This window comes from Canis lupus, chromosome 33, assembly GCF_003254725.2.
Source record: "Canis lupus dingo isolate Sandy chromosome 33, ASM325472v2, whole genome shotgun sequence".
NCBI lineage: Eukaryota > Metazoa > Chordata > Mammalia > Carnivora > Canidae > Canis > Canis lupus.
The window spans coordinates 30,311,617-30,338,745 of NC_064275.1; the positions used below are offsets into that span (position 1 = coordinate 30,311,617).

Genomic DNA, 27,129 nt, shown 5'->3' on the forward strand with positions numbered 1-27,129 from the left:
CATACCCATCTACTCAGGTTTTTGCCAACACTGAACAGTATCAATTTATAAAAAAGCATGTTTCAATTTGTAGATTATTACGTTTTCACTTTCACTGTTAAATACTCAAGTTGAGACTTCTTTCAGTTATTTGTTAATCATTCATCTATCTCCTGTTATAGAAACATAACTGATATATACCCTGCAGTCTTGCCAAACTTACTAGTTTATCAGTAGGTTCCTTAGGATTTTCTATATATAAGTAAAACTTATTTGCAGATGTAATCTTTCCCCAATCTGAATGTCTTTTTCTTTTTTGTTCCTGACTAGACTCTTCAGTACAGTCAGAATAAAAGTGGTAGTTGTGGCTTTCTAGACATTTGTCCAGTTTCATCTAAGTTATCTAATATGCTGGCATATACCTATTCATAAATACCAGTATTTCTTTATGTCTCCTCTTTTTCTTGATCAGTGTGGCTAAGGTTTGTCAATTTTGTTCACCTTTCCAAAGAACCAGGTTTTGGTTTATCTTCTCTCTGGTTTTCCTATTCCTTATTTTATTAACTTCTACTCTAATCTTTTATTATTTCTTCCCTTCTGCTAGCTTTAGGTTAACTTTGTTCTTTTTTTTTGGTAATTTTTTTTTTTGCAAAGAAATAAAACACTAAAAATATTTCTAATGTTTTAAATTTCGAATGTACTCAACAAATACTCATTTTAGTATATTTTTCATTTCCCTAATTTGTACCTGTATAATTGACAAGAAAGATTTTAATGTTCTGACAAAAATTTTTAAAGATCACAGAACAATCATTAATTTTTGCCACAGATTATAATACTGCTTCACAAAGTTTTAGCCATATGGTCATTTTTATGGTCCCACACTACCATGTAAGTGAAGGACGCTTGGATTTTGAAATATACAGCTGTGATATACTGTTCCTTTGGTGGTCTGCAGGGAGCCCTGCATCTTGGTGTTCACGACCCTATAAAATCCAATCCTACAGTGAACCTTGCTTGGTCATGTAACTAGCTTTAGCCAATGAGACATTAATAATTGTGATGCAAAGAGAGGATTGATAAATGCCACACACTGGAGCCTGCCTTTTTGGTATGCCCCTCTTGTAACCTGGTCACCATCCTTGAGAAGCTTAACTTAGCCACGTGGAGAGGCCACTGGCTAACAGCTCCAATTGAGAGCCAACACCAACTTGTCTGCCATATATAAGTGAACTTGGAAGTGGATTCCTGGATCTCTAGTTGAGCTACCAGGTGACATTATGCAGAACAGAGGCTGTCCTGGCTGAACCCTACCCAAATTACAGAAGTGTCAGCAAATAATTATTGTTGTTGTTTTAGCCACTAATTTCTGTATTTTCTTTTTTTTTTTTTTTTTTTAATTTCTGTATTTTCTTAAGTAGCATTAGATAACAGATAAAGAGCTGACAAGATTTGTCAAGGGATTCAATATGGAGCATAAAAGGACAATGAGCCTGAAGTTTTAGACCTGGGTAAACAGATGTGAAGACTGTGCAACGAACAGGATTTGAGGATGGTGGGTGAGGCTTAGGATGAAACTCAGAAATTTATTTTTATTTTATTTTTTAAAGTTTTTATTCATTTATTTATTCATGCAAGAGAGGCAGAGACACAGGCAGAGGAAGAAGCAAGCTCCCAGTGGGGAGCCTGATACAGGACTTGATGCCAACACCCTGGGATCACGGCCTGAGACAAAGGCAGATGCTCAACCCAGGCACCCCAAAAGTTCCTTTTTAGATATAATAAATTTGACATGATTCTTGAGATTTATGAAAGGAGACTAGGTGAAATCTCTTAGGGCTTTTCAACTGTTCTGCTAAGAACCATGGTTAAAAATTTTTATAGTTTAGCCAAGCACAAAATGTATTGTGTATGTATGTAAAAACAAAAGTTCAGAAAATAATACTTACGCCTATCATTTGCAATGATACTGTAAGTTATTTGACCACCTATCAAAAAGAAAAAACGTACAAGGACCAAGTCCTTTCTCACTTCAATGTTTAGAGGTTAGAGAGAAGATGTACCAAAAGGGAGGATGAGAAGGAATGACTAGTGACATAAGAGGAATATCAAGAAAGAGGGTAACCGTTATAGAAAATGGAAGTGGTCTGAAGAAGATGGAAGTTGTGCTGAATGCCTGATGGCAATTAGGCTGAGAATTAAGAATTCAGTAATTTCAGTGGAATTATGACAACCAAAGCCTAACTAAATGTCAATCAGGACACATTGCTGGCTTTCCAACCACTAAAATGGATTCTGGAAAAACCATAAAAGAAAACATAGTATCTAAGAAATTAAACAGTACAAATGAAAAACTCAGTGAAAAAAGGCAGCTATTTTCAATGGGTGTGTGTGTTAGGATTAGGGGCTAGAGTTAGGGTTAAAAGAAAAGCAGTCCAAAGTCAGCTCTTTCCTCTTCCCCATTATCAACCTGAAAACAATCTCCTTGCTTCAGCAATAAGCAGTAATGGACTGCATGTACAACAAAGGAATCATTTATATATTGCTCACAGGAGTGTACATTTTTATAACTGGTTTGGAAAACAAGATGTTTTTGCTATAATGTTACTAAGAGGATATTCAATGACCACTGCTTTAGGATAAATAGTTAAGTGAAACTCTTGTATGTACATGTTCACCAGACACAAAGCAGCTCTCCCTAGAATTATTCATACTACCAAAAAAAAAAAAAAAAAAAAAAACAAAAAAGATGGGGATCCCGGGGTGGCTCAGCGGTTTAGCGCCTGCCTTTGGCTCAGGGCGTGATCCTGGAGTCCCGGGATTGAGTCCCGCATCGGGCATCCAGCATGGGGCCTGCTTCTTCTCTGCCTGTGTCTCTGCCTCTCTATCACGAATAAATAAATAAATAAATCCTTTAAAAAAAAAAAAGCAATAACCCAACTTACTACTGTATCAGATCTAGTTTATGTGCCTTTTCAGATTTTCTTGAGCCTACATGCCTACTAGGCTTTGGCTGTGTGCTTACTGGAGAGTCCTGGCTACCACTTCTCTCACCTTGTCTCCTACCATTACCAGATCTTTTAATCTTTTCTAGGGTAAGGGCTGCACTTGGCATGACTAATGTGTTACACAGAAATGAGAGCTGTAACACGTCAAAAGCCTGTGTTCTGGTCTGTCTAGATCACTGAAGCTCTGGTTCTTTCCATCACTTCTCAGTTCAGAGGAAATGCTATACCATGGAGTATGGGAGCTGGCTTCCCTAGCATTTGCCCAGAGTAGCTGAGTAACAGTGCAGAAATTAGGGACAGTTACCATTCATGGAATAGACTCTATCTAACAAGAGATAGGGAGACAAATATTTTCTTTTCCCTGGATGGCTGGATCTAAAGTTTAATAGTGTCACATCACCTGACTGGAAGGCTGTCCTATATGTCAATTAGTGACATTTTCTTATGAAATTATAGCCAGCTCAGAAACATAATACCTTGTATTGACTTTCCCCTATTCTCTCCCTCACTTTTCATTTTCATTCACTCTAGCTTCTGAGATTACATCTCCCAATGAAACCTTAGCACGGTACCTTTTCTTCAGATGTTTTTCTAGGGAACATAGACTAGGATCATTATTGATGAAGACTGGATAAATAAACTGCAGTATAGATCTGGAGCTATATTATGTAGAGGTGAAATGAATAAATTTTTAGCTCTAGGCAACAATCTGGATAAATCTCAGTAAACCAATTCTGAGTAAAAAATAAAATTTAAAAGACTACATTCAGCACAACAGCCTTTTTTTTTTTTTTGTTTTGTTTTCACAACAGCCTTTAAGAACATTTTCAGAACAAATTAATATTAAACAAGATATTTAGGCATAGGTATGTGATTAAACAATTTTTAAAAGCAAATGAATAAAAAACAAGTTGTTGATATTCTAGTTTTGATTTTAGCAGTCTTCATTATACTATAATTAAGTAACAAGAAAAAGAAAGTCACACACAAAGGGTGATACTGTGTTTAAACAATTCTGTGCATCCAACTCCCTAGCCCTTCAACAAAAAAGAGTAGGAAAAGGAAGGAAAAAAAAAAAAAAAGAAAGAAAAGAGAGAGAAGCTAGTAGAGGGGGAACAAAGGGGCAAATAATACCAAGAACCATTTTTCAGGTTTTGATTAAAAATTAGTGTTCATTCATTTAAATATTGTTTAAACATTTTTGGCAAGAAAAATTTCAGTTTTTCCAAAAAAAAAAAAAAAAAAGAGGAGACATGAAAATGATTTTTAAAATAACAGCTTTCTTATACTCACTGCTAAAAGTTTATCTCCAATCTGAAGTTTACCATCTTTATGTGCTGCACCTCCTTCAATTATCTTGGTTACATAGATGCTATTATCCCCAGGAATATGTTGATTTCCAACACCTCCAGCAATGCTGAACCCAAGACCTGTTTGGAAAATACTAGTTTTGAAATTTCATCATTTAAAGTATTTTTAAGTCCAGAAATGGTTGAAAACTAGAAGGTGACAGTCTTATCACACTCATGTTTTTTGGTTTTTTTTTTTAAATACAGACGAATCTATTTGTCTACTTTTTTTTTTTAAAGTAGCCTCCACCCCCAGCATGGGGCCCAGAGGGGGGACTTGAACTTAAAACCCTGAGATCGAGACCTGAGCTGAGATCAAGGGTTGGATGCTCAAGTGACTGAGTCACCCAAGCACACCTATTTGCCTATTTTTTAAGTCTTACGTGTTTACTTTGTAGTCATTGAACAATTTTTTATATAGATGTTCCTACAGTTAGAAATAAGTTCTGTCCTCTCTGCCCAGGTTACTTCTTAAGGTCTGTTTGTAAATGCGTTTGTTAGTTCAAAGAGGCATTACAAAATTATGTTTCAATTTTGTTCCCATCATGATTGTGTTTCTAACACTTTTAATACCTTCATAAGAGTAAAACAATTGAGAAAAATAATAAAATTTTTTGGTAGTAGGCAGAACTAATAGGCTTCACAATGTGGATAATTTTGTTCCTTTTCCAATATTCTATGAATTACTTTTATTTTTTTAAAGATTCACTTATTTATTTTAGAAAGAGAGAAAGTACACATGAGTCAGAGGGATGGGGGGTGGGGGAGGAAAGGGAGAGTATGAGAGGGTCTTAAGCAGCCTCTGTGTGGAGCCTAGAACTTTTTTTGAGCCTAGAGCTTTAAGCCTAGAGTTTGACATGCATGATCACATGACCCTGAAGTCAGGGCCTGAGCTGAAACTAAGAGTTGGAGACTTAACAGACTACCACTCAAGCGCCCCTCTGAATTTTTTAAAGAATTTCTGTAATTCATAAATTCCATAGCTTCAATACTAGACAAATTTGTAGCTTTCTATTCTTTTTTTCATTTGTTGGAATACTACTTCTTCCATAAAGTTACAAATTAGAATAAGTAATTATCCTCAATTCCATCAATGTTTTCAAAACTCAGAAATCAAGTATTAACTGTCCCCATTACAGATGAGGCTAATGACATACTCATAATTACTTCTTTCTTTTAACTTAGCCCGTGTATCTGCATTTAATACATTTTGTAGATTGATGATTACAAGTTAATAGCAACAGTATACATAAGTTCCAAGTGCTAAATAGAATTCTACCTAAGACAAAAATCAGCAGAAATTAAAGAGAAATTCTAAAAATCCACACAAGTTCTGTAGATTACTAGTACTGTTAATCTTAGAATGTGTGTCACTAGTAACTTGATAGTTACATTTATCTCAGTAATTTCTTACTTGATAATCTGTCTTGGTTTCACTATTCCATACCTTTAGGGCCTTTAATAAGCTTTATTTCCATTATTTTTTCTGATACTGGTTTCCGTCTTTTTACATACAAGCGTACGATAGACCCTGCTTCTTTCAATGCTTCAACTGCTTTGCTATGTGTCACATCACGAACATCTACTTCATTTACTCGCAATATACAGTCATTGACCCTGAGAAGAAACCCAAAATATTAAAAATAAAAATTAAATATTAAAATATAAAACTTACACATTGACAATTTTTTGTCATTTTCATTTTTAAAGTAGAGAATTATTTACTATAGAAAATATATACAAAAAAAATATATACAAAGAAACTTCAGGTTAAATTCCACCGTATCAAATAGTCATATAAATAATAAATACAAATATTTCCTGAGGGCCAACCAAATAAACAGTGCAGATAACAGATTACCACACAATAATATTAAATAATAATGATAGCTGTAATTTGTATGGTTCTTGTATGCTAATTATGTGTAAGCATTAAGATAATTACAAAAATAGCAAATATTTATTTAGCACTAACCACATGCCAAGCACTTCTTTGTGTTTTATTATTTTTTTTATTTTTTATTTTTTTAGTGTTTTAACCCTTACGACAACCTGGAGAAAGTAAGGCACAAAGAGTTTAGAATTTTCCTAAGGTCACCCAGATAATGACTGATAGAGCTGTGACTCACAGAAAAGAAAACTGAGGTTCAGATTGAGCAATAAGTTTAAGGTCACAGACACAGTGGTGGCAAAGTGGAGATAACTCATTGATTTATCCAAAAATAATTTGACTGCTTTTTCAATATGATACATAAAAAAAATAAAAGTTATATCTTGAAATTTATATGAAGCTAATGATTACATTACTTAATTAAAAGGTTCTTCATGTAAATAATTTATTTAAATTTGACACAGTAATATATTTTTTTTAAAGTTTGATTTGTTCCTAGTCCTAACTTCTCCCCTAGCTCTGGTCTCAGTTTAAATTGCATAGCATTTCATTAAGGGGAAAAATCATATGAAACTGGGCAGGGAAGGAGAACAAAACCCAATTAAAATATTAAAATTGATCCTGATGAGCTTCTTTGTAATTAGCTTTCTTAAGAGGAAAGAAACTTATGTGAAGACAGTTATATGTTAGAGTAAGTATTAAAGGTATGTTCTTTAGTGAAACAATTATTTGTGCTTAATTTTCACATAAGCACAAATAAAAACACAATTGGGAATTGTCTGCATTTACATGAATGGTCAAATTATTAATTTTATATCCAAATGATTTCATTAATAACATATCACCTTTTCTATCCAATGAGAAGTTTAGAAACTGAAGAGCTGCAGAAGGTATCAACAACCTTAAAACCAGACGTTATTTTTAACAGACCATATAGAAATCCTTAGTCCTAAAACTTTAGACTGTTACTACTTTAGACTGTTACTACTACTACTACTACACACACACACACACACACACACACACACACACCCCCCAACAAAAAAGGGAACAGGAAAAGTGCCATAATCTATGGTCTAAGGAAACATGATTGTAGAAGATATCTACAATGGAACACTACATTTAAACAAGAGACCAGTATTACTTTCATTCATTCAATTAAGAAAATGTATCAATTTATTTAAACTTTGCATAATCTTTACTTTTTGTGGTATGGGATACAAACTCAGATATATATATATCATCGCTTGTATATCCTAAGTTTGTATACATGTTTCTTACCCAGAAAATAAATGGAAAACATTTTGTGAATATATTTAAAAATACAAAAGGCATTCTATGATTTCTATACATTTGCTTACAAACATTTAAAATAATCAAATTTATGATTCAACATGTTATAATATCAAATTCCTAAATGAAGAGGGAAACAATGTTTAGTGTACAATTGTCTCATTTGTTAGAGTATCTACCTTATGTTGGTTATTATGATAGTGCTTATTTGTATTGATGCCTTGGTTCCATCTGCCTAAGGAAAAATATACAAGGTATATTCACCATCACAACATTAAATGCAAAACATACCGTAATCTTCCATCTTGGGCAGCTGCTCCCCCTGCAATAATTTTGGTAATGAAAATACTTGAGTCATCTCCAATGTGTGGGTTGTCCGTACCTCCTGCAATACTGAAACCAAGCCCTGAATTTCCCTAGAGATAAAGGAAAAAAAAAATTAAGCCTGAATATGAATTACCTTTCTTGATAGATTCCAGTCATTTTAGGACCTAGGAACTGTAAATAACATGGGAACACATTTATAAAGGTGTATATATAGGGGATATGAAAATTCTAAATTAAGAAATATAAGGAAAGCTCTTTTTTTTTCTCTATGTAGAATTCAAAGGCATTACTTCTGAGTAAGTACTAAGTTCTTTTGAAGTAAAGTATGTGGATCATACTTGGATCAGTCACCCCTCTGCAAGGTCACTATTAGGTCTCTTTCTTTTAGAATGTATCTCACTCATGTTTGGTAAGGCAAATGTCTCCTAGGAGAAAAGTACTGAGGTGATCTTCCTGGTACAATTATTTCTGAGTAGGTAAAACTAACATTATCTCAGCCTTTTAAAAATGGGGTAGAGGGTGCTACTTTTCTTTTACTAACCTTTCCATCAGCTGACTTTAAAATGACCAAATTGTATCTATTAAAAGTCATCATCCTTGACATGTTTAACCAAGATACCTGGAGAGCAAACGGCATTTTTTAATTCCGAAAGTTCAACCTGAGAAGCCAACTGGTGAGTTTTCTTGTTAACAAAATCAATTTTGCCAAAGAGGTGCTACTTGTTACTTGTTTCACGTACTGGGTTTCTGAACAATATTTTCTTTGAAGAAAAGTTTCTACTGCTACCAAAAATCTTTAAAGACAATTGTTCTAATCAATGGTATTAAAAAATGTTTGTTTTTGCAAAAATGTTCTATACTCTGGCTTTTAGGCAACTTGAATAAGCAGATAAATCTAAACTGGTAACTGTTAAATATTAAATAGCTTAAACATTCCCTCTACTATGATGTATTTTAAAACTCTATTTTAATAATTTTTTTGGTCTAAACTCTTTAAGAGTTACTAGAATTTGGTAATAGAATCAATAAGTTATGTCATGTTACCAAGTTACTCAGGTACTCAAAGATTTTTTCTTTGCTTTTTTACAAATTGAGATAAAATCTACATATAACATCGTATAAATTTAAGGTGTACAATGTGTTGATCTGACATTTATATATTGCAATATGATTACAACTATTGCTTTAGCTAACATCTCTATCATGTCTCATAATTGTCATTTTTTTCTGTGGTGAGAATATTTAAGATCTAGCCTTTTGCCAATTTTTAAGTATATAATCTAGTCTTGTCAACTATAATCAGAATGCTGTGCATTAGATCTTCAGAAATCAATCCATCTCCTAGTTGCGAGTTTTTATCTTTTAACAACATCTCTCCAATTCCTGGTACTCAAGTTTTATAAGTAAGAAAAAAAACAATGTCCAGTCTGAGCTAAATGAAATTTTTTAAGCTAAATGAATTTAAAAGGCACTGGGAAAGAATGAAAAATGAGTAAGATAAAAAGTTAATTATATATCAATTATATCTCAATAAAGCTGGAAAAAATATCATATTAAAATATGTATACTACATTAATATTACACTTGAGAGTTATTAACCTATTTTACTTAAACAGGTAACCCAAATTTGGATAGTGGGCAACAAAGATCTAGTATACATATAAAAGATCCTTTCAGGTCTATTTCCACTCAGAGTCCACTGTGGCTTCACAAAGAAGTTAATCTAGTTATCTAGAATTTCAGTCTTAAACATTCAGTTACTTAGGCAATTTTCTTGTGTGAAACAATTCATTTCTTAAAAACGCTCATCAGACAAGGTGACATTACTGAAATACATCATCATCTAAATGCAGATACTCTTAAGGGGTAAATATTTCAGAAAAATTCACAAATCTAAATCGTACCCTTAAGTTATTTTTGTCTGGGGGAGTACATAAATTATCAATAGGATCTTGTCCACTAGAACCATGGGTTATCACTTTGCTAAAGAAGAAAACTGTTAACAATAAGCATATTACTAGCATACTAATGCTTTAAATCAATAATGTTTTATATCAAAGATAAAAATGAAATTTAAAAACAAAAATCTGAGAAACTGTTAGACCAGGAGATATGGTAACTAAATGTAATAAATAATAACCAAATAAATAACTAAATAAAAAATAAATAACTAAATGTAATGTGGTATTCTAGGACTCTGAAAGAGAAAAACATAAAAACTAAGGAAATCCAAATAAAGTATAAACTTTAATGAATTATAATATGTCAATATTGGTTCATCAGTTGAAACAAATGTACTCTAGTAATGTAAGATGTTAACAATAGGCAAAACTGAGGCCAAAATAAATGGAAATTTCTGGTATAGCTTTTCTGTAAATCTAAAACTATTTCAAATAAAAAGTTTATTTTTTTAAAACAAGGTTATTAAAGAAAAGCAGCATGTTCTAAAAATACCACAGTATTATAATATGGGTACCTCTAAAAGAAACTAATATTACATGGTTCTGTTTTTGAAAAATCTTTTTTCTCTTGAATTCTATGTGAAAGAGCAGTATATTTAAAGAATTCTTTAGCAACAGATTTATGCATAAAAATATAAGATAATTAAATTTTTACCCTTTCAAGTGTGATTTCTTCATATTCATAATCTGCATCAGTGCCATTAACCTAATGGGGGAGAAAAGAAGTAGCATAGAAATTTAGCGTATAAAATTTGAAATGTCAAGACATTATATTTTTGTATGACTTTATTAATGCAAACCTGTTAAATGTGCTAGTAATCATATAATTTGGCTTCATTTTTAATAATTTTAAATAAAATTTTCAAGGAATAGAAGAGTACAAATATGAGTAATGAGCTGACGTTCATGATATTATGACTTTCAAATACAGAAAGGGTACATACAGCTTTTTATATTATGGAACTTAAACTCTTTTCACTGCCTTGGATCCACACATATAATCAGTTGCCAATTTTCACTGATTCGAATACTTCAATTTTTCTGAAAACCATCACCTCTTCATTCTCATCTTTATTACCCTGATTGAAGCCTTTGTTAATCTTCTCTGGACAAGTGCCAATGTAACCTACCTAATCTCTTACATTAGTATTCTCTGCTGCCCAAATAACTCTAACGTGTTAAGAGTTTACACTGATGAATATTTTTGAAGGCCATGTCTAATAACAGACTTGCTCTAAAACTTTCAGAAACTCTCATACAAGGCTCTGTATGAACTGACCCCAATCTTTCACTTAGCTTCATTCCTAAAAGATATAACTCACTTTTTCATGAGCGTTACATACCATCAAATTTAAATGACTTGCCCCTTCCTTTGCATATCTTGTAAGTTCCCACCTCTTACTTTAGTGCTTCCTCTGTCACAAATTTCACTTATATATTCCATCTTCAAATTTGATTCCTCATTCAAGTTCTTGCTCACATCTTATAGACAAGCACTTTATTTTACAACTTCCAATTTATTCCCTATTCCCTCCTGGAAGCAGTAATTTTCACAGTGAAGGCCATTGGTGAAAGGTAAATAATCCTTGGGACTGGATTCATCTAGGTTCATGCCCCATTGCTTTAACGTTTCTGATATGAAGCTGTACAAAATACCGGAGTCATATAGGGATTGTGATAAACTGCATTTCTTTAGATGCTTCCCCTCTTCCATCCTACATGCTCTTTTGCAACATGACGAAATCATCCTACCATCAAGAGATGTCATCTATTTATCCTTCCCTTGGATGTAGGCAGGTGCTAGATGAACTTTGTTAAAAAGAATGTGGCACAAATGATGCTGTGTGGTTTCTAAAGGTCATATGATACCTTGTAATATATACCTTTGTCTTAGAAGGTACTTTCTTAGAAATTAGGAGCTATAATGTGAGGAAGATCAACTAGCCCATGAGAAGATTCAAATGAAGGAGAATTAAGGCCCTTGGCCAAAAGTCCCAGCTGCACTCCAAACCAGCAACAAGCATCAACTGCCAGTCACATGAATGAGGCTATTTTGGATCTTCCAGCCTTTTCCAGTGTCCCAGCCAATATGAAGCAGAAGAACCTTCCAGTTAACCCAGAAAATCATGAGAAATAATGAATTGTTTTTTAAGCCACTGAAGTTTCAGAGTGGTTTGTTATACAGCAATATTCTGAATATTCTGAATCAACAGAATAATGACATCTATGTAAGCTACTTTGCTTTTTCTTCACTATACTGTAAAAGAAAGCACCCATAATTCAGGTCCAGTTTAGGGCTTAGGAGTTTTTTCTTGAGGGCTTTTGAAATTCATCTCTTTTTGGGTTTTGTTTTTCTTTTCTTTTTTAAGATTTTATTTGTTTATTCATGAGAGACAGAGACACACACACACACACAGAAGAGAGAGAGAGAGAGAGAGAGAGAGAGAGAGAGAGAGAGGCAGAGACACAGGCAGAGGGAGAAGCAGGCTCCATGCAGGAAGCCTGATGTGGGACTCGATCCGGGATCTCCAGGATCAGGCCCTGGGCAGAAGGCGGCACTAGACCACTGAGCACCCGGGCTGCCTTTTTTTTTTTTTTCCAAGATTTTATTTATTTATGAGAGAGAGAGAGAGAGAGAGAGAGAGAGAGAGAGAGAGAGACCCAGGCAGAGGGAAATGCAGGCTTCATGCAGGAAGTCCGACATGGGACTCGATCCTGGGTCTCCAGGACCATGCCCTGGGCTGAAGGCAGCGCTAAACCATTGAGCCACCCAGGTTGCCCATCTTTTGGGGTTTTCTTGGCATTAATCAATTCAAACCCAATTGCTTTGTTTCCTTTCTCATCTAAATAGCTTTTCTTCTTGTTTTTGAGATTATGTTATGATACATATATATACACATGTAATTTTTTTAATCTTTCATTTTGTATGAGTGCTGACAATACTGACTCCATCTTTGGCCCTTTGTCTTGTTCATATGTTCACTTGATGACCTCTCAGGGCCACAAGTTCCATGCCCCTTGGAGATTAATATACATACCTTAGAAATGCCCACTAAAACCTAGATGTGGGAAGGCTTGCTTTGGCCTACCATGAATCTGTTAAGGGATTATAGTCTTTTCTCTCCCTGATGTATAGGTGGTGCCACAAGATATAATTAAAGGTTAGTAGTCAGTTAGGTGCACATGAGCCCTTTGATCTCACTACAATGCCCTCTGCAAGTCCCTTCGTCCTAGAAAATCTGTGAACTAAGGTCCAGACTTTATGGAGAACAGCCATACAGCTGCCATGGATTGTCAAAAATCCGAGTCCCTCACCCACTTCCCCCCTAGTCAGTAAGTTACCTTGAATAAAATTCTGTAAACTGTATGGCATGGCCTGCTTTGTTTTCTGGTTTCCAAGTGCCTTTTCAGTTTATGGGATATTTTACTGTCCCTCCCCAACCTTTAACAGATTTCTGTGCATCTAGAATTCCTACCAACTTGACTGGAAGTCATTTGTCATGAATAAAAATAAAACCCATACCTGCAGCTATACCACTTTTCTTATTGTAAAGGTTATCTGATCATCTTTATTTTTCTTTGCATAGACTTGCCAAAAGTCTGTTTTATCAAAGTAGTTTTAATATTACTGATTAATCTATCACATTCTATGCTATTACTTTCTGCTTTTATTTTTATCAGTTCTTTATTCTTTCTTTAGACTTTTTATTAAAGATTTTTGAGCTGAACACCCAATTCATTTATGCTGATTACTCTTCTATTTTTAAAAACATCCATTAAAGTTAATAAATTTTCTTCAGCACATGGCTTTGGCTAAATCCCAAAGCTGCTACACTGGGCTCTATTTTTATTCATGTGTTTGTTTCTAAATACTCTGAAATTTTATTCTGGAGAACATTTCAACATAACTATGCTTATATGGCCCTTTTGGTGTTAATAAGTCAAATTTCTGTACCTTATGATCTCTAAGAAATTTGAGTTTCACCATTAGGCCTTCTTGAATGGTAAGTATATGGGAAATGTGCTTGGTGCTTAATTTAATGCTAAGTCATCAAGATCTGCTAAGGATTTCAGGTAACATAGAGGGATTATAAAAAGGTAGAAAGACCATATGGACCTTAAATGACTATTTGCTGAACCTTCAATAACTTGAAATTTCCTGATAATTTCAGATATAGAGACAATGTAATAACAACATTAAACATACTCAAACTGGGCTTCAAAATACCAAGAGTACATTAATTACCAAAACCAAAAATTACTTTGTAGGTATCACTTCAGTAACAGTAAAAATGAAAATAAAACAAAAAACAAAAAAACCTGAACAATGCGGTGTAATATTTTCAACAGCAATATGGCAATGTTTTTTAGCAAGACTACAAAATGGATAGTTTGCTTAGTTTTCCTTTTGTATCGTTACAAAATGTGGCTTCCAATAGGAATGAAATGCTTGCCTGATGTATTATTTATATTATATAAGGTTTATTACTCTCAATTAGCATGAGAGGGTGAGACTTAGCATGGGAATAAAACCCAAGGAGATTGATCTTCAGGCAAAATGAACGTATTATTGACAAAATAATTTTCTTCTTTAATAATATGAGAGTAGATCTAGAATACTTCCTGAGAACTGTCATTGTTAATATTTTCTAGCTTTTAAATTTAGGCCCATAAGCAAAATGGGATTGTGTAGGGGATCAAAGCTGGAGCAGAAACTAGAAGTAAACTGGGGCCTGTGAAAGGTACTAAGCAATGAGGAATATTCTTGAAAGTTTTTGAGCATCAAGTAGGTTTAACAGATTTTCCAGAAAAGGAACTATGATAGTATGGAACAGAAATGGAGAGCAATTGGAAAAAAGTAATTTGGTGAGGAAGTTATGGCAGTAGTCTGGGTAAAAAGCACAAATTACAAAGGCATTTAAGAACAGGTGGTAAATTCCTAAATATTAAAAAAATAAAGTCCTAACGTTTGTGGAGAAAAAACCCTACGGAGCTGTAACTAAGAGCAATCAATCTAAAAGAAACCTAACCACCAAAAAAAAAAAAAAAAAAAAGTCAGATTATACAACATATGTTTAAGTAAGTTGTATTCCATTGATCTATCCAGTTTTGGACCATAAGTATGCTGCTTTAATTACAGATGTTTTATAATATGTTTTATTATCCGGTAGGGAAATATCTCACAATTACTTTTATTTTAAATTTTACTTGACTATACTTGAGTTTTTACTTTTCTTTTATTTTTTTTTTCAAAGACTTTATTTGAGAGTGTGAGCCAGAGAGACAAACGACACAAGCAGGGAGCGGCAGGGGCAGAGGGAGAAGCAGAGCCCCGCTAAGCACGCTCTCCCCAATCCTAATTGACTCCAGGATCATGACCTGAGCTGAAGGCAGAAGTTTAACCGATTGAGCCACCCAGGCGCCCGGACTTTTTACTTTTTTATACAACAATACAGTTCAACAGAAGTTTCTGTGATGATAAAATTTTCTCTAAATCTGCCTCATCCAATATAGGAGTCACTGCCCACATATGGTTATTGAGCACTTGAAATGTGGCTACTGCAAAAGAAACTAAATCCTAAAATTCTCCCTTTTTGTTTCTCTCATCCCTTCTTTCTCCCTTCCCCATCTCCTTTCCTGCCCCCCCCCCAACTCGCTCTCTTTTTTGAGGCTGTAACGGATACTACACCAAAGTTAGAGATTCATCTGGGGAAAATGATGATCTCCACATTATCTTCCTGCAATTAGGTATTCTTTAATGCCATCAGTAAAATTTTATAGTTTTCTTACTAAAAACTGTAATTTCCTGTTAAGCTGATTGCTAGGTATTTTATATTTTGTTGATAAGAGTTATTGGACTCATTTACAACTATTACTAGTATACTGGAATAGCACTTATGAATTTTTAAGTTGTACAAATTTTTTCTTTTTAATACAATTTGCTTTAATTGTGGGTGTGTGTGTATGTATGTATGTGTGTGTGTGTGTGTGTGTATATATATATACATATATATATATGCATGCCATAAATAGGCAGAGAAAAATTTATGACACAGATATCCTCAGTCCCTTATAGGCCCAAATATTTTCATTTCCTCATTAGCCTATACCAATATATTTAAACAGGACAGAATTCTATTACCTAATCAGTATAAGACTTCTCCAAAGGAAGATTTTAAAAGAAGCCCAATTTACTAATTCCTTATTGTTTAGGTTCAATTCAGTAATTCCTTTCTAACTATAAGATTAATATATTGAAAGTCAATATTCTATCAACATTCATGTGACTCATAGTTCCTATTAATGCATAATCTCAGGCAATTAAAAGTTTCAAAGTCTATTACCATCACAAGGTAAGAATCTAAAAATAAAAATGTATTGAGAAGAAAATGTTCTTCCTAATGAAAAATTAACATAACTAAATACAAAGTATTAACCCCAAAAGAATTTACTTATAAGATTTTACTAAATAATGAGCAGCAAATTTATGTTGATTTAAAATTATAAGGAGTAATCAATTATATCACATATGGAAAAAGTGAAGAAGCTTTTAGTATGTAAGAAAACTACAAAAGTCAAATTGAATGAATTTTCCTAAGCATCAGTAATTTGTAGTATGTCTTAAGAAAAAAACAAAAAGACAAACAGGGACGCCTGGGTGGCTCAGTGATTGGGTGTCTGCCTTCGGCCCAGGGCGTGATCCTGGAGTCCCGGGATTGAGTCCCACATCAGGCTCCCTGCATGGAGCCTGCTTCTTCCTCTGCCTGTGTCTCTGCCTCTCTCTCGAATAAAAAAAAAAAAAAAAAAAAAAAAAAGATGAGATTTCAACATATTACTTTACTTCCATCTTATTACTAAAACCAGTAAGAACTTAGAATTTTTGTTTTTAACTTTGTCTTCCCTTAACCTTTTTCACTACTTTAAAAAAAAGAACAGGAATGCAGAGAGACAGAATCAACCCCAATGCCAATGAAATTATATCAATTAATACTATACTGAGTATAATACATCATACATAATAGTAAAAGGCTTAAAGCTTTTCTCCATGGATCAGGAACAAGACAAGGATATTTGCTCTTGCAACTTCTATTAAACACTGTAATGGAGGTCCTAGTCAGAGCAATTAGGCAAAAATAAATGCATCTTGATTACAAAAGGAAGAAGTAAAACTATTTGCAGATAGCATGATTTTATGTAAAAATATTAAAAGAATCTATACAAAAATACTACTAATGAGATCAGTAAGGCTTCAGGATAGAAGATCAAAATCTATCATATTTCTTCTTTTTTTTAAAAAAATATTTTATTTATTTATTCATGAGAGACAGAGGGAGAGAGGCAGAGACATATGCAGAGGGAGAAGCAGGCTTCCTGTGGGGAGTCTGATGTGGGACTCAATCCCAGGATCTCGGGATCATGACCTGAGCCAAAGGCAGATACTCAACCACTGAGTCACACAGATGCCCCAAAATCTATTATAGTTCTAAATGAATTCTTAAAAATCCAGTATATTCAATACATCAGCAATAAAAAAATCCATAAATAAAATTAAGCAATTCCATTTACAATAGCATTAAAAGAGTAAAATACTAAGGAATAAATATTAAATGAAATAAGTCTAAGACTTGTACACTAAAAATTAAAACATTATTGAAAGCAATTAAAGATGTAAACAAATGAAACGCCATCCTGTGTTCATGGATTAGAAGACATAATATCCATAAGACAGCAACACTGCCCACATTTACCTACAGATTCAAATCGATTCCTATCAAAATCCTAGCTGTTCTTTTGTTGCATGCAGAAATTGACAAGCTGATCCTAAAATTCATATAAAAACACATAGAATCCAGAATAGCCAAAACAAACCTAAAAAGTTGCAGGACTTATACCTTCTGATTTCAAAAATTATACTATGTGGTACTGGCACTAGGATACACATACAGATCACTAGTAAGGAATTAAGAATCCATAATAAATCCATATTATTTATTTATTTTTATTTATTTTTATTTTTTAAAGAGAGGGAGAGTGCACGTGAGTGGGGCTGGTGTGGGGGGGAGGTGGAGAGGGAGAGAGAATCTTAAGCGTGCTCCACACCTAGCACGGAGCCAGACGCAGGGCTCAATCTCACAACCCTGAGATCATAACCTAAGCCAAGATCAAAAGTTGCATGCTTAACTGACCATGGCATCCAAGTGCCCCAAATCATGTATTTATAACTAACTGATTTCTTACAAGGATGCCAAGACCATTCAACATAGAAAGAAGTTTTTTCAACAAATAGTGATGGGACAGGACAACTGGTATCCACAAGCAAAAGAATGAAGTTGGACCTTTACCTCCCAGAATAAAAATAACTCAAAATGGATCAAAGATCTAAGTCTAACAGCTACAACTACAGAACTCTCAGAAGAAAACCTAAGGGTCCTCATTACCTTGGATTAGGCAATGTTTTTGTTTTATTTTTTAAAAATATGTATGTATGTATGTATGTATTTATGACACACACATAGAGGCAGAGATACAGTCAGAGGGAGAAGCAGGCTCCCTATGGGAAGCCTGATACAGGACTCAATCCCAGGACTCCGGGATTACAACCTGAGCCAAAGGCAGACGCTCAGCCACTGAGCCACCCAGGTGTCCCAGATTAGGCAATGTTTTAAAGTACACATTGAAATCAACTATGTTCAAAAATGGGAAAAAAGTACTTTTACAGTCTATAAAATTATGTACCATTTGATTGGGGGGGGAAAAAAAAAGCATGAGAACTACTACTACTACTTCAACATCTCCAAAGGCATTTTCCTTTGGAGTAAAAAATGTTAGATTAGATTCTGCTGTTCTAGCTGCTTATCTTTAAGGGCTTTTTAACAAAGTAAGTTTATAAAGAAGCACTAATCATTTTAATATGAACTTATAACTACTTTAACATTTGAACGTACATATAAACCTGGATACTAAAATTCTAGTCAATCAACTAGATTTCTAAACTGACTGGACATATCGCACTGTGTAAGTGACCATTAGTCAGCGATAGCCTTTAGTGAAAATTAATCATTTTAATTTAAAAATAAGTCATAAATTTCTATTTCAACATTTCTGCTTTATACAGGTATGGGGAAAAAACCACCAGAAAGGGACAGTATTGCTTTACCTTCTTTAATAATTAACAGAGCAGTGAAACAGCACGAGTACAATGTATTAGAGAAAATGAAGCTGTGATCTTTGTGTATGTATCAAAACTGAACAGGAAAAGCAGAATTACTTAAATGTGTGGAAGAAATTGAACTTACATAAGTTGATGTTTCCAAGCTATCTGTGTTGACCAATACTGGAGGAGGATTTGCCTTAAAGAAAAGAATTGCAAATGTGTTAGCTTAACAGGAAAATTGACACATTGCATATCAATGTTCACACATGTTGGAAGCAAATGAAAGATTTGCTATTTCTTAAATTATACTTTTTATAATTTTATGAGCTTTCCATATGTTAATCAAGGATTCCAGTTTTCAGCATCAGATGAAAAGAAACAGACATAAACAGTTACATTTAATTTGCATTTGAAAAACAAATTATTTCTGCGAAAACAGACAAAATTTTCTTAAGATTTTAAAGTTTACCAGCCTTCTTAAAAAGTCCACAAATATTCTTTGCATAAGAATGCTTCCCAAATTGCTCAGAAATCATTACCTTTATCTATTCTCAAGGATACCATGGAAAAGATTCCAATCTTTTATCTCCCAGAAACAAATTCTATTTTCAGCTCCAATTACTGCTCTCTACCTTTTATTCTAGACAACTCACAGAATAACAATGCTCAAAAAAAAAAAAAAAAGGCAAAACAAGAAAACAAGTAGAATAATACATGTCTGATTAAGTATGGATTGAAGGAAGCTTAGTCTTCTGGTGTTACTGGAAAGTTATTATATAGGTGAAATTAAATTTTAAGAATAAAATATAATAAATATCAAATAAAAAACATATCAGAACATATCAGAAAACTGATGTGATCCCCCTCAAAATTATCTTTCTCCTGTGTATTTAAGAGTATGAAAGTACCATATCAAAAGACATTTTCAGAGAATCAAAAAAAAGACTGTCCTTTAAAGAAATTTTAGGAGAAATGTTTATAAACATTAATAAGTTCTGCTATTCCAACTAACTAAGGAATTATACATAAAAACAGTCTGAAAAAAAATAACGGTATGAAAGAAACATACAAAATAACAATTTTCTTGAAGTGTATGGGCTTTTCTAAAAGGTTCAAGTGTTTTACACTATATTTAGCTAAGTATTAAACCTGGATGATACTATAAAATGCTTAAAGACAACACAGTTGCATGGTTATATAATTATATGCATTTAGGCTACATGAAGCAGCAGGTTAAAAATGAGAATATTATATACATTATTATATATTATATATATATACATCAATATGTATTATTATATATACATTATTATATAATGCAAACATGACATTAACTACTTTATATGCAGGTCCTACCTTTGAATGTAATAATCTATCTTCAAATGATTTAGTGAAAACTGAACCTAATAAATACAAATATTGCTTTAAAAATTTTTTTAATTTAAATTCAATTAACATAATATAAATACTATTTGTAAGATTATTTAAGTAAAATTAGTCAACTTACAGACATTTGACATTTTATGAATATCTGAAATTATTCAATGATCTATAGATTCCTCAAACTGATAATATCTCACATCATTAAAAAAATTTTTAAAAAATTTTAAAGATGTTTATTTATTTATTCATGAGAGACACACAGAGGCAGAGACATAAGCAGAGGGAGAAGCAGGCTCCCTGGGGGGAACCCTGATGTGGAACTCAATCCCAGGACCCTGGGATAGACACCCAACCACTGAGCCACCCCCATGTATCCTAATATATAGCCACCCCCAGGTGTCCTAATATATACTTTTTAAGACTCTTTTCTGGGTCATTTTAAACTCAGGGTCTTCTGATTCTGATGGCATGGGGGATTTTTGGTGCTGATAAAATGTCCACAGATCTACCCGACTCTATTTAACATACATAAAGTGGAACAAGGTTTAATGGACTCTGCTCTTGGTGGGGGAAAAGTGAGCTAGATTCAGGCCCTATGAACTTCCATTTCCTAGAAGTCTTTTCTTTTTTAAAATTAAAAAAAATATATATTTTTTATTGGAGTTAGATTTGCCAACATATAGTACGATACCCAGTGCTCATCCCCTCAAGTGCCCCCTCAGGGCCCGTCACCATCACTCCATCCCCTTGCCCACCTCCCCTTCCACTACCCCTTGTTCGCTTCCCAGAGTTAGGAGTCTCTCATGTTTTGTCACATCATTATAAAAATCAATGGCACAACTTCACCTTATTTTGTTTAAGCAATTACAGAGGACAGCAAGAAAGGAATGGGTACTTAAAGTTACAAAGCAAGTTATATTCCTCGAAAACTATGGCAATGAAGTCTTTGGGTTCCCTTTGCCCATTTATTACCAAACATACAGTGGAAAAAGTTGTTTTTTTTAATCATAATTTTATAGAAGTTATCTTTTGATTCTAGTTATATAAGAAGTCTATTTGACATTGAAATATAGGCAAATAAAATAATATAAAGCATTAAATCTACTTCAAAACAAAATAATGGCCATGAGAAGTCAGGAATGGGAGGTATTATGGATCTTAAGAATGCACGTGAGTTAATGACTGTAGTTCGGTGATAAGTATACATGGGAGGAGTTCACTGTACTACTCCCTCTACCTATAAGTATTTTTGAAAAATTTCATAATAAATTTATTTATTTATATGAAGCTCAAGTGGCATGATCTGTTTCAGGTTTAGCTGTCTAAAATAAAGATAAAAATATTTAAGACTGTGTTAGCAGGTATAGAATCAGAACATTTGACTTGGAATAAACTATACTTATTTAAAAGCTTGTGATTTTCTAAGTTCTTGTATTACAAAATACAGAAATGGTATCTGACAAAGTAATACTCCCTAGTTCTCCAATTCGGAGGAGGTAGGAAGTAAATGGATAGAACAATTTGAATGGGTTTGGAGGATATGATACATAATTCAGAAAAAAAAAAGTGCCCTAGCAACAAAGCTATTTAGGCTACTTAGTTCTAAAGAAGAGTGACACACAAAGATCTGCCCACAGAAAGCACTACCCTCAAATAGCTGAGGTAAAGAGCACTAAAACAGTTGAACATCTGGCTAGTTTAAGACTTGGGATCTGTGACTGGGACAGTAGGTAGCAGAACAGGTGACATGAAATTATCAGCTCTGCTTAGGAGTCCATCAAACAACAGGACTTGAGAAGAATCTACTTGAAAGTTACTTCAAATGAAAAACCCCTTCCCCTGAACCTTGCTTCAAGTGACACCTACTGAATGACTTGGTTCTAGTGCTGCGTCTATCTCACTGTACTATTCAGTAACTCTGACTAGATAGTATATAGGTAAGTCACAAGCATTACTGAAACTCATTTTCTCCATCTATAAAGAGACAGCAACACATGCCTTCACCTAAGAGGACGACTATGTGATGATCCAGCAAATACAAAGGAAAATTTATTGTAAACCACAGAAATCTACTGTTAATCTATTATCATATATTTACCATTGTGTATGTTTCAACTAGAACAATAATGAAATCCTATAACACAATCAGATTTGTGGGCAGGGGTTAGCAAAGGGACAGGGATATTCCAGAAAGAGGAACTAACAAACCCCTAAAGAATTTGACCAAATATCAGTAAGAAGACTTAAACAGGGCAGCCCAGGTGGCTCAGCAGTTTAGTGCCACCTTCAGCCCAGGGCGTAATCCTGGAGACCCGGGATCGAGTCCCACATCGGGCTCCCTGCGTGGGGCCTGTTTTTCCCTCTGCCTGTGTCTCTGCCTCTCTCTCTCTCTCTGTGTTTCTCGTGAATAAATAAAATCTTTTTTTTTTTAAAAGAAGACAAACATAATTTTGCTCATCCAACTTTTACTATTCCATTTCATTAATAATGGGCCTCAGGGATTATGGCTGTAACACACTGCAGCATCCTTAAAGAATTTCAGAAAGCAGTATTATATAAAAAAAACAAACAAACACATAAAATAATTCTAAAATCCAGTTATTTAAAAACGGGCCAAAGTTAGGAGTTAAGAAAATGCTTTTATGCTGTGCATTGTATTTCTCCTTCTTAACCATTTATCAAAGTTTCATTATGTTATTTGTTTAATGTCTGTCTCCTTCTTCCCTACTAAATTATAAACAAGTGTTTTTCATATGAAGAACTCACAAACCCCAGAGAACACATCCTGGATTCTAATTTGAGACACACTGCATTAAAAGTTAAATGCTATCACGTAGGGAATCAATGTAATTAGAGCAAATATAAAAACAAAAAGGATGGATTCTAGGAAGATGGCAGAAAAGGAAGCTCCACAAATTCGTCACCTAGATAATAACCGCATTGCCAGAATCTATGTGATTTATCTATTTTGGAATTCTGCTGAATTTCAGACTAGTCTATTGAAGGCTTGCAACTTCCATGGGAAATACTAGATGATAAACTGTGGTTAATTCAGTCAATTTCAGTTCTTGGCACAATAGCAGCTATCGAACTCCCACTCCTCTGCCCTGTAACAGCTAGCTGGGCAAGCGTTCCTGGAGCAGCTGGCACAAAACTTGCACAAGCCAGGAAGACCAAAAAAACGCAAAAACAAACAAAAAAATTATCCTCCAAATATAGGGGATCATTGCTGCTTCTGATCACAGAGGTACAGACAAAGAGACCATGGCCATTATTGAGCTGCCCATAATTGATACAAGTCCCTCTCCCTCTGGTTGCAGTGACGTCCAGAAGGCAAGCATCTACTTGCACCATTTCATTTTTCGTTTTCCCTTTGAGAGTCAGACACTGAAACCTAAGATATTCAAAAGCAGTCACATGTACAAGGGAAATTAGAATATGACTGTGCATACCCCCAATAAAGGCCTGAGGAAGGCCTTAAGTTTATACTGCAGACTGATTCTTGGCAGAGAGATAGTCTACAACAATTAAAAATCCCCCCAAACAACAAAAAAGTAAAAATAAAAAACAGCACCTTAGGAAAGGGGAAGGATCTGATTTCCAGAGTTATAGCATCATAAGGGTAAAACATCCAGTTTTCAGTGAAGAAATCCAAAGGCATGCAAAGAAACAGTAAAGTGTGGTTTATTCAAAGGAAGAAAAAAAGAAACTGCCTTTAAAAAAAAAACCTGGTAAAAAAATAATAAAAAATAAAAAAATAAAATAAAAAAATTGAAAAAACCTGGTATGATCTACTAGACAAAGACTTTGAAACAACCATATTAAAGACGTTCAAAGAACTAAAGAAGATAGACAAACAAAATGAAAAAAAATGGGAAAATTTACAAAAGAATAGAAAAATCAATGAAAGATAGAAAACCAAAAGGAAATTCTGGAGTGGAAAAGTTCAATAAATGAAATGAAAAATTCACTAGAGCAACTCAAAGGCAGATTTGAGTGGGCAGAAGAATTAACAAACTTGAAGACAGGACAATGGAAATGATTAAGTCTCAGAATAGAAAAAAAGAACTAAAGAAAAATGACAAGACACTAAGGGAACTTGGATCACCATGAAACAGACCAACACAAACATCATGGGAGTCCCAGAAGAGAGATCAAGGAGCAGAGAAAATAGCTGAAGAAATAATGACCAAAACATTCCCAAATTTGATAAACACAACAACACTTAAATACAAACATCCAAGAAGCTCAACAAACCCATGGTAGGATGAACTCAAGGAGATTCACACTGAGACACACTATTATCAAACTGTTGAAAGACAAAGACAATTTTGAGAGCAGAGAGAAAAAAGTGACTCATAACATACAAGGGATCTTTAATAAGATTATCAACAGGTTTCTTAGAAACTATGGAAGTGAGAAAGCAGTGTATCGATACACATTTAAAATACCAAAAGAAGAAAATGCTGTCAACCAAGAACCCTGTATCTGGCAATAGTGTCCTACAAATGTGATGGAGGAATTAAGATATTCCCAGATAAACAAAAGCTGGCAGGGTGGAGGGTGGGTTCATTACCAGTACAGATGCCCTGAAAAAAAATCTTTGCTAAAGAGAGTCCTGTAGGTTAAAATGCTTGTAGTCTTTCACCACTGAGTACAATGTTTGCAGTGGGTTTTTCAAGTATGAAAGATGAAAAGAATTCTGTAGATGGGTGACAGTGATGGTTGCACAACAATATGAATGTACTTCATACCACTGATATGGAGGGGTGCTTAGGTGGCCCAGTCGGCTAATAATCATCTGCCTTCAGCTCAGGCCATGATCCTGAGACTGAGCCCTATATGGGCTTTCTGCTTGATTGGGAGGAGCTTGCTTCTTCTCTCCCTGTGGCTCCCTCTTGCTCTCTAATAAATAAAATCTTTAGAAAAAATATCACTGATATGTAAACTTAAAAATGGTTTCTAAGAAGGTAAATTTTTACATTATGTGTATTTTGCCACAACTAAAAAAAAAATTGAAAAAAATGTATGACCTCAAAATAATTATGCCAATGCATCAAAGACAAATTGAAACATATTCTACAAAATAACTAGCTTGCTTTCTTCTAAAATGCCACATTCATGAGAGACAGTCTGTGGGGCTACTCCAGATTAAAAGAGACTGAAGGCAATGTGAAATCCTGGACTGGCCAAAGGACCTATTTTTGTTTTTCCCATAAAGAACATTATTGGGGCAATTGGCATAATATAATTAAGGTCTGCAGATTAATCTGATACTAGTTTTATGTTAATATTCATTTTCTGATATAGTTCACTGTATTATGGTAATGTTTTTGTTCTTAGGAAAAATATTTAGTGTTATAAAATATTTGTATTTAGAGGTAAAAGAGGCATGACAGAAACTTCTTTTGACATGATTCATAGGGGCACCTGGGTGGCTCAGTGGTTGAGCATCTGCCTTTGGCTCGGGGTGTGATCCTGCAGTCCTGGGATTGAGTCCCACATCAGGATCCCCTTAGGGAGCCTGCTTCTCCCTCTGCCTGTGTCTCCACCTCTCCCTCTGTGTCTCTTACAAATAAATAAATAAAATTTTTAAAAAATTTAAAAAAGAAACGATTCATAAAAACTAATTACATAGAAAGAAAAATGGTAAAGCAAATATAGTAGGTAAAAATATTAAGAATTGGGGGATCTGGTAAAGGTATATGGGAAACTATTACTGAAATGATTTGAAAATAATGTAAAATAGGGGATCCCTGGGTGGCGCAGCGGTTTGGCGCCTGCCTTTGGCCCAGGGCGCGATCCTGGAGACCCGGGATCAAATCCCACGTCGGGCTCCCGGTGCATGGAGCCTGCTTCTCCCTCTGCCTGTGTCTCTGCCTCTCTCTCTCTCTGTGTGTGTGTGACTATCATAAATAAATAAAAAATTTCAAAAAAAAAAAAAAGAAAAGAATGTAAAATAAACAAAAAAAAAAACCTCAAAATAGAAACAGAATAAGGGCACCACAGTCAGATATTAGGGTATGGTTAAAAAGGCTCATTAAGGTAACTTGAAGTATGCTCCTCTGTTTAAGATTGCCAGTAAAATGAAAATATATCAAGTCATACTTTAGATAGACTAATGATCAAATGATTTGAGATTCAATACTCAAATGTTTTGTGAAACTTAAATAGTCCAAAAGCACTGGGTAAACCCTAATGTAACTACTTCTACGTCTGTGGGAGTTAACTTGTCTCTTGCATAGGCAGTAGGCTCCCAGAGGACAAGGACAATGTTATATTCATCTTAGTAGCTACACGATTAGAACAATAACAAAAAACTGAATGAACACCAATCCCTCCAAAGGACCTATGTATGTGAATATGTGCAAAGATTTTTACATGCACAAATTAGTTATAAAGCATTTTCAACAATACCTTAATTACATAACATAAATCCCCATAAATCCCCACAATTGGTAGAAACAGAGGTCTAAAACGCACCTGGGTTTTAAAGCATAGGATTTACTCTGAGGTGAAAAAAGACATTTAATAGGTCAGTATCTATGTGGAGAAATGGGGCTATGAGAAGCTGAGTCATTTCTCCATTATCACACAGCCAGAAAAGAGTGAGACCAGGAAGAGGCAGTCAGGTCTCATTATAAAGTCTATGCTCTTCATGTAATTTCAAGCAGCCATTATGCCTTTTTCTGTACTGCTGTAAGAAGTGTAATTCCTATTGTGGAGGGCTTTCATAAAATATAAAAGATCAATAAAAAAGTATAAAAAGTATGAAGTATAAAAG

General features: G+C 34.1%; 1 protein-coding gene across 30 annotated transcripts in view; it reads right to left on the bottom strand.

Annotated features, from left to right (window-relative positions):
• The window catches only part of DLG1 (discs large MAGUK scaffold protein 1), a 236,889-nt gene that overhangs the window by 90,837 nt on the left and 118,923 nt on the right, over positions 1-27,129 (bottom strand). For all 30 annotated transcript variants that reach the window (XM_049105598.1, XM_025473488.3, XM_049105596.1 and 27 more), the window contains 5 exons: positions 19,105-19,158; positions 10,464-10,514; positions 7,812-7,936; positions 5,784-5,953; positions 4,281-4,417 (listed from right to left, as the gene is read on the bottom strand). In XM_049105598.1, the coding sequence (XP_048961555.1) occupies positions 4,281-4,417; positions 5,784-5,953; positions 7,812-7,936; positions 10,464-10,514; positions 19,105-19,158 (537 nt within the window). The remainder of the gene's footprint in view (positions 1-4,280; positions 4,418-5,783; positions 5,954-7,811; positions 7,937-10,463; positions 10,515-19,104; positions 19,159-27,129) is intronic.